This window comes from Glandiceps talaboti, chromosome 1, assembly GCF_964340395.1.
Source record: "Glandiceps talaboti chromosome 1, keGlaTala1.1, whole genome shotgun sequence".
Lineage (NCBI taxonomy): Eukaryota > Metazoa > Hemichordata > Enteropneusta > Spengelidae > Glandiceps > Glandiceps talaboti.
In genome coordinates this window covers 13,832,849-13,842,341 of record NC_135549.1, presented here as the reverse complement: position 1 = coordinate 13,842,341, position 9,493 = coordinate 13,832,849, and the positions used below count along the sequence as shown (strand labels likewise).

The 9,493-nt window shown below is 38.3% G+C and overlaps 1 protein-coding gene across 1 annotated transcript in view; it reads right to left on the bottom strand.

Moving 5' to 3' along the window:
- The window catches only part of LOC144433469 (aminopeptidase N-like), a 23,169-nt gene extending 14,431 nt beyond the window's left edge, over positions 1 to 8,738 (bottom strand). The window contains exon 1 of the mRNA XM_078121799.1: positions 8,062 to 8,738. Coding sequence (XP_077977925.1) covers positions 8,062 to 8,738 — 677 coding nt within the window. The remainder of the gene's footprint in view (positions 1 to 8,061) is intronic.
- Between the last annotated feature and the right edge of the window lie 755 nt (positions 8,739 to 9,493).

The window sequence follows — 9,493 nt, the reverse complement described above, 5'->3', positions numbered from 1 at the left end:
TTTCATTCAAAATAACTAACGCTTTTTTCATGCAGAACCTGGCTCTGGCACTGGATTTCAGGGCACAGTATTCAATCATGGGGGTCAAGCAACCAAAAGAGAAGACCAACGAGGTCTGAACAATACGGCATTACAGTGAACCCCAAGTCTTGCCCTTTCGAATGTTTCTAAGTATATTCTTTCCACGATGATCTCAAATGTATTGTACCCACAGCATTAATTGAACGAAGTGTTGTTATCACAGTACACACTACACATACTACCGCACCATAGAAGTTACCAGTTTAAAAAACAATCTTGAGATATTTTCAAGTGTCAATTATAAACTGTTTATTGCGCAACAGCGCTTACTTGAAAAGAAAAAAGAAGCGCCCAAAAACTAAAAGGTCAACATAGGTGATCGGTTAAAATGTCATAGCATACATATTTGAAAGCAGACGCAAATACAATTACAAACATACCGGTAAATCACCTACGAATATGATCCCTGTAAATCACTGCTTTGTTTGACAGAAAACGAGTAAATATTGATCTACCGCGACAGTAAAGTATGATTTGGTATCATTACGGTGCTGCGTGATGGAAGTTTCTGCTGAGCTGAGAGTTACATATCGACTGATCATGAGTGTAATCTTTGGAAATTTGACCTAAAATACACATAAAATTGCAATATACTGCTTTGGTTGGTATTTGAAGTCGAGATTAATACAGCCGTGGTAGAGTGCAAACTGTTTGCTTGAACGTTTTACCACTTTGCATTACCCTTGGTATGACCTCTATTTTTTTTACTGCTGAACGGTGACTCACAATAAATTTTGTGTACCCCTGGACAACCAATAAGGACCCTGTACAAACATGGTCAGTCCAGTGAGACGAGTCGGACGAACTATATCATGATCAGCTCAGCACTGTTCAAGTTATATTCAACTCTTGCATAGTTATGTTAAAAGGACAGCAAAATTCATGGAAAAAGTCTCCCTTAGAAGGAAAAATAGTTTGAATAGTCACAGTTGAGAATATATATTTCTCTTTGACGTTTTATTTTGTACTTATATATCTAACACGTACTTTTCTATAATTTTTTGTTTAAGCGTAGTCTGATGCTATCCTTCAGTGAGTCTTAAGACCTATTATATCTATTTACGGGGTTAGAGATGATTCGACACCACGTTGGCATCCAGACTATTTTAAAAGTGACTATATAGGTTCACTGAGCTGGGAGGTTATCCCATTTTTATTTTTTTGTGTTAATGCAACATGCTCACCTTTATAATGAACACATTACATACATACTTATTCAAGTTATAGTATTCTGGCACTTCATGTAGCTATTGGAATTGCTAGACTAGCAAACTTAGTACTACATGTATATGTCAAAATATGAAAACGAAGGTAGGTATTCAACCTATCACAATAATGGGGAAGATGGTTTGAAACCTGCCGTATTTTCGGCATGGCTCTATTTACAATAACCCAAACTTCATGGTGATTAGGAGAATGGTATTAAGACATGAATTCTACCCACTTGCGAGTTAATGGAGAGGGGGGGGGGAGTGTTTAGTGGAGGGTGAAACAATCATAATTACTAAAAAAAAATATAAGTATTCATCGAAGGTAACTTCTATCTTTAATAGTCCATTTGATGTTGACTATTCCATATATATCACATTTCACCCTTTTGGAGAAAATATTTAGTGATTGCAATTGGCTGTTAAAAATGTATTCCAATCTCTTGTTACAAAGTGACATTGTACATGATTGTATAGCCTCGCCGGACCATAGATTTAAAGACACACATTTTCTATTTAATACATCTTGTGTATATTAAGTTATTGGCTTCGAGGTCATTCTCTCAAGTGACCTAAACATAATTCTGCTATCACATTTGTGTACATGTTCAAGTTTAATCTTAAAAGTTCATTAACTCGATCGTGTGACCACCAAATGTGACCATGACGTATGAGCTGTATTGAAACCAAACGGTGCAAATTGTAACAGAATTAGATGTCGAATGACATGCATGGTTCCCTGTGTATTTAGATCGGTCGCTTCCCAATCTACTTCATCCTTGATTATAGCATGTTAATGTTTATATTTGTGTAACCAATGTGATAATACCCCTTCTGAGATTTGATTAGAAATTATATACGGTCAGTCATTCCACTTCATCGAAATGATGACAACCAGGGACCCTTTTCCACTTCATATACTTAGTATGTCATTGGTGTTTACAGAAATGCTTGGCTATCATTAATCAATCAATCTATGATCAGATAAACCCTTGTTTATTATAGTTACAGTACTTGTAGCTTGGAAAGTAATCTTAGCTACGCATTTGTAACTGTTCACCCGGTATTGTAGAGCATTGTTTTAAGAGATTGTTATCCATGTAATGAACTGTTCAACGTTACATTGGGAATATAAGTCTGCAAATAATTAAGCATCACTCCAAGTGCTAAATTTGAAAGTAAATCCCCACCGAAACACCTACCCCTATCAACCGTTTCTTAACCTGTATGTCCTGATGGATAGTGTGAAAACTGAGCATTTTTGACATCATCTTGAAGTAGTATAACTTTTAAATAAACAGATTGATTGATAACCTGCCAGTGAGCTGTTAGCCCTGGAGTAAATTGGGACTCGATTTAGTCTCTCTTCTTTCTATGAACAGTTCCGAATCTAGTCCAGTACTCCGCCTACAAAGACACAGGACTAGTAATAGATGATTGCACGTTGAGTGTTCTTGCCCTGTTGGCAAAGCAATGTATCGATTCAATTTAGAAAAACATTTTTTTTATGATCAATTTACATGTATATACCAGCATGAATAATTTAACTGGAAAACTTCTAGACTGTTAACATGGTGAAATAAGACCAAAATGCGCTAGTGTACGTCATCACTGAATCCAATAGCCAGTTAGCTATCCCAACAGAGCATGCTCAGACACTAATACTGTGTGATTATTTGTAGATGTACATAATATTGGAAGATCAGAATGAGAGACTTCCTGCAAAGTCATGAAAAACACAAGACTAATTACAAATCATATGACAAGTGTTTGATTCATATTTTCAAATGGAATGACAACATTTCCCATAATGCGTCATAGAAGATGGCGGGTTTACAAGTTCCTTTAATGCTCTGCTGTGCACACACTTGCCTATTTTAGATTTTGAAGAAGGCAGAGTGATCAGATTTCGGTGTTCAATATCTACATACGTAAATTACACAAGTCAGGAAATGACGTAATTTATGTATTGCATGTAAGATAATAAGCCTATTATAATATACTTAGTCAGTGACACCGACACAAATCTTACTAACGTTTTCTAAATTGCATCGTCTAGCGCGAAAAATCTTCTCACTGCTTCATTTTCTTTTTCGTGACCTGTGATCATAATGTATAGCAGACCACCTCGAAATCACATACATTCAATTGTTTACTTGTACTTATTTTCAGCAATTTACAACCAGTAACACTGAAGTAAAGCACTTTCTGTATGTGCTAAACTGGTTTATAGCATTCATATCCAGTGTATACTCTTTCAATTGGTTTATTTACAAGACTAGCATGTGGCCTTCCTAATGTGGGCAATTAGCAAATTAAACAATATACTTTGACACTTAGAAACAGAAAATGCTTTACTTTGGTGTTATGGGTTGTAACAAATAACCACACTTTAAAGAATTAAAATCTTACAGCAATATATTTGTGTTGGAATTGTTGTCGAGGCATGCAATGTATCAATACTAATTCGATCTTTGTTGAGCCAGACGACGCAACGCTTCTCTTTCAGGACAACTAGCTATTGTATTCACATTTTGCTTGAGTATGTTGACCTGTATCTCTTCCAATTTCACATATTAGCCTATTTACTGGCAGAATATTTTACTTGGCTACTCTTTTACTATCAGGAAAATATATCGAGTCACATGTACAATTATACAGGCTACTAGTTATTACATGCAAAGTTAAAGCCAAAAGTCATTGAAGTATTGTTGCTCTAGTGTCCAACATTATTAAACTGTTTATATAAGTTTTGATAGCTTCCTCAGTTCATTTCATTACAGGGTGGTATTGCATCTGGTCTTTTATTTGGTAACACCAGCCTTCAAGCCCAAGAACAAAGACTCATAGTGTTACCTTGCTATAGGCCGTGTTGCAGGCCATGATATGTTCACATGTAGAGGTCAGGGAAAAACATGCACTTGCCGCAGGCTTTGACACGACTTACATGTACATACTTAGGAATGTTTATTTACTCTCGTCCACCCGATTATCTAAACGAAATTGCATTCCTACCGAAATGTCAACCACGATTTCCCCAAACAGCGACAATTTCATTTGCTTTTGGGATAGAGACACTGTATGCACAAGATTCCAAGCGTGTAGAACTGCCTCGATCCTAATTTCGATCATCTAGTATTTCGATTGCCGTGTACTTAACTTTATACGGATGTTCACCAGTCACTTGTGAGCTAGTATTCTATTCCAGGGTGATCATAATACAAAATAATGACGTTATTGGGTATTTAAGAATTTTTAAAAATACCGTCATCGACGTCTGTCACAGATTCAAAACTGTCCGTGACAGACGCCTATGAAGGTATTTTTTTTTAATATTCGTAGATGCGTAATATCGTCATTATTTTGTATCATCATCCAAGAATATAATATGATCATCCTGGAATAAAATATTAGCTCACAAGTGACCGTGTGGGCCATGGGATGGTTGTGATATCAGTGGTCTATCTGCAGACTTGAATCACTTTCGCTTTACTTACACTATTCCGCTATCCCAACTGACATTTTGATTTATTTGAATTTTCGTTATCGTTCCAGAGAGATAACGGAATAGTCTGGTATTAGCGATAGTCCTTGAAATCTACAGGTAGGCTATGATATTATGGGTACAATTTGGAGGAAGTATGGAACATAATGAAATGGCGATAAAATTCTCCCCGTGAAGTTGTAAATAGTTGCCCAAGCCGGATCTTGTATGGCCACATCCCTCCATAAATTAAAATGAGATTCGCTTGACATATTAAAGGCTTTTATTGATGGTGTTAAAGTTTCAGATTATACATCACGTATGTATGTATGTATGTAAAGATATATGATGGTGTATTATGTTTACAACTGTATTGCATCGACTGGAAAGAACATGTTACTGTATGAACGATGATAATCTTACAAATGAAATTTACAAATATGGCATAACGCAGGTTTTCTCATCTTCTCCAAATCTCTACAGACTCCACTTATTTTACGTTATGCCGTGCAGTCTAAGATATATAGCCTAGATAAAATCATGAATGCTGCCCAGTTATGTCGCCCACTGTAAAATAAACTAGTCTCGCTCCCAGGCTCGTGACTATCGTCCCTAAGCTGTGTATGCCGAACGGCGCAGCTAAGCCGCTCGGCATCCATAAAAAAGATCACGGACGATAGTCACGAGTCTGGCAGCGCAGCAAGACTAAAAATAGACCAGAGTCACCGCTGTCCTGTTTCACATGGAAAGGAAATATCTTTGATTGGGATAGCCATTGGTTCCAGGCTATGGCTAAGACGGTTTCTAATTCTAGTTACTCACAGTTGATGTCTACATGCATTGAATATTGCATTGCCTCCTTGTATCAGTGATGTCTTTATATTAGTATTACGCCCCAAGATGTGTTCGTGACTTAGTATACACATTGGCACACTTCATCCTACTAGATTGTTTAGAACTCAAGAACCCGTGTACACCTTTACACCACTGTCGTGGGAGCTGACCCTTCCATGAAAACAGGCGTGGGAAATACTTTATAGTATAATGTTGTATTGATGCGATAGAAACGATCTAAACGCAAGACCCTTCTGCGTCCTGGTAGTCGATAAGGTTATGGTTTGTTTGTTTTTGCACGGTGTGTTTTTAGTACAAAGACAGATGATACTGATAGCAATATTCAGCTTTAGCCACACTTCAAGGTGAACATGGTCTATCTTCCATCCAGTCCACTTTATGGTCGTAATTGTTTTTTTTTTTAAAAACGTACAGCTATCTGTGATAATTTGTGAAGCTTGCTGTCACTAACCGAGATCACGAAACAAGATGCCCTAGGCCATTTTCTATTTTCGATCGGTGCTTATTAGTTGGCTCATATCAGTTACCAAGTAACACTTTATGCTTAAATGGATTTCTAGCATTTCGTCTTAATTGGTATTTTATCTAACCTGCAGTGTTTTTTTAATGTTAGTAAACTGTTAACATCAAGTAAGCCTGTCATTTCTTGTTCAGTGAAGCAAATAACTACAACATGGCCCGACTTTTATTTACACGCCGGTGGTCTGACACCCATTACGTTATGTCAAAATGTTCAGGTTTTTTTCAATCGTTACATGTATGCGGCCATTTATCTGGAAGTTGTCAAAGGTTATGGTTTATTTTGAAAAGATACAGGGAAGTGTATAGAGGGTATACATAGACATACAGAGTTAGAAGAGGCTCGAGGAAGAGGTCGCTAAGGCCGGGGTCAGCATTTACGGCAGGGGGGTGGGGGTGGGGCTGGGCAGAAATTATTTTGATTAAAACAAATTTCGCACCCCACCCCCCTTTCGCGCCCTCGAAAAATTTCATCCCCCCCGAAATGAACCTAAGAACTTTCGTAGTCCCCCCCCCCCCCGGCACTTCAGAGATGTACAGTATGGTACACTACATTAAAGTAACAGTGGAAATCAACTTCAGTGACCATGCATGAGAGATTTCTTTACAGATACATGTGGGCTTTGCGAAAAAGGTATCACATTGGGGTGTAACCTACAATTGGAGATACTCAGCCAGCAGGGTTTTCAACTCACAGAAACAGCATCCCCCATGATAGCTAGTTTGAAGGGTGTGGGAGGGGGTCCCACAGTAAGCACTTTAACAAAATAAGGACATGTAGGAGGCCATTTAATGGCATAACATTTCAAAAGCCATAGAGTACTTGAAAATTGTCTTCAATACCCACATTCTACTCTCAATACATTACTTTACAACTGTATGGATATATTACCAACACTTTAACTTATACAGAGATATTTTGACAGACACACATTCACTTGGCTATTGACTATCTCCTAATTAAATGTATGGTAGGTAAATGAAGTGTAGAGTTTTGCAAACTACAAGAGACGGTGAGAGAGAGAGGTGCAGACAGATAGACAGACAGACAGACAGACAGACAGACAGACAGACAGACAGACAGACAGACAGACAGACAGACAGACAGACAGGCAGGCAGTTAGACAGGGCAGGCAGGCAGTGGAAGGCATACACAACTACATTTGTATGGCTGTCACCGAACTCATCACTTACAATGCAGGCTTTAGAATATATTGCGGCGAAGCTGCGAGAAATTTTTAAATTTTACTCAGTAAACGACCGCTCCTGAGGTTTAATTTGGTTCAAAATATTTCGCCCCCCTCCTGACCATCAGAATTTTCATGCCCCCCTTTGAACCCTCAATTTTTTTCATGGCCCCCAAATTTCTCCCCCCCCCCGTCGTAAATTCTGACCACAGCCTAACAACGTAGTGACATAAGTTTATCTGATTGACGACCTTGCAAATCAACCATAAATTTCCAATTTGTTGGAAAATGTTCTCATTAAATTGTTACAACTAGGTGAAGTGTTGCACCCTAGAATTCGATAAATGAATATCAGATAACCGTTACAACGTCGTAGAATTCCACTGGACCTCACACTCGCAGTCTGTACAGTTATATATACGTGTCAAGTATGGATGAATTGGGTCATTACGATCTCTTTAAACTGTGCACATTTTGAAATGTTCTTGACAAAATCAGGAACAGTGGACTGTAAAATGCCCAGATAGTTGCAAAAATAACTTGTATTGTGTGATTTAAATATAGTTTAGCACAAAACAGTACAGTGCGCTGAGAAAGGTTGTGATTCTTGTGAAGTAAAGGGGGGGGGGGTTACATTAGTGGACATGAAATCTACTGAAACAGGTGACCATGACGTCTTCATAGTTCAGATACTTGCCATCTCAAGCTAATCATTAATGTGACTTACCTAAGTTCATTGTTTTCTCCCTCCGTGTAGTTGCTAAGGTATAAACCTTGGAAATCTGCATGATGTAGGGTTCCAGTAAACGACTCAACTATCACCTTATATTCTTGTCCTTTACTGAGGCCATTGCCAGACAAGTGGATTTTCAAGAACTCATATTCCTTGACCCGTTCGATTTCACTGATTTCGATGATATCCGACGACTTGTCTACTACACTTATACCAGACTCAACTACTTCCAGGGTTTCATGAGCATGTAAAACGATAACATTGGTTGTTTCGCCTGCACTGAAAGTAGCTTCAACACTACCGTCAAAAGAGAACTGTTTGTCGTCATCCTCTGCGTCCAAGTAAGGTTTTACAGTAACTTTATAAAGTGACGGTGTTAAGGTGTCTGGTAAGCGTCCTTCGAACGGATCTTTCGGAACATCTTCTACTTCCTCCGGTACAGGCATTGGAGGACCGGTTGGTACTACTACTGTAGGTATCTGAATCTCCTCGCATTTTGGCACGAAGTAAGTGATCAGTATAGCACCAGTAAGAATCACTGCAAAGAGCACACATATGGCAAAACCTGTTCCTTTGCTAACGTAGCAACCCGACGCTGACGATGATCTGCTGCTCTCTGGTTCGATTTCGAACTTCTCTGTACTCTTGAAAACGTATTTTTCGGAGGACATGGTTGCCCTTCCCAAGTCACCACCAAGAAAGTTGCCCTAGGAGTGCAATTTTAGTCCCAAGGTGTATTTACTTTTAATCGAATAAATTTAAACAAGCGTTAATATATCATTTTACTCATAAGGTGACGACGTAGAGTACACACTGGAATTCCTTCAAGGTGAACTCAATGCACACCACTGGTACACAGGCATGACTTGTAGGCGTGACCATGTTTGAATAATGCATATGGTTTTATTTTTAAATCCTTGAATATAATCTATCATTTGTTTTCATTCCCAATGGATCACGTTTCATAAGAGGTTTGTATCGCAAGACACTGGCGAGCACTTAAAACAAATACAGGGAGTCTGAACACTTAATATAAGAGCTACTGTGCCACGCCCTATTGGCAGATTCGCATGAACTGCTGCCAAGAAGTTTTGCGTAAGGAGAACAAACAGCAGAAGTATTTGCAGAGTATAGCGTAATTTGACCTGTTTCGTTCAGGTGTATGTCTCCCTATACTAATGTTGTACCTCACGAGAGTCTACAAACTCCGTATATAGGCAAAGCAGCAAGCCTCTCAACGTTACAAGTAGCTGCAGTAAATGCCATATTTGAATGCTTTTTGTACTGTAGTACAGGAAATCAACACAAGTCAATGATTTAGATTCGTACAATTGTATAACAGACTGTATCTCAGGAAACAACGTTTTTTTTTGTATCTGTATAAATCTCGTTTACTGCTATCAAAAAAAAGCATAATCAAATATTG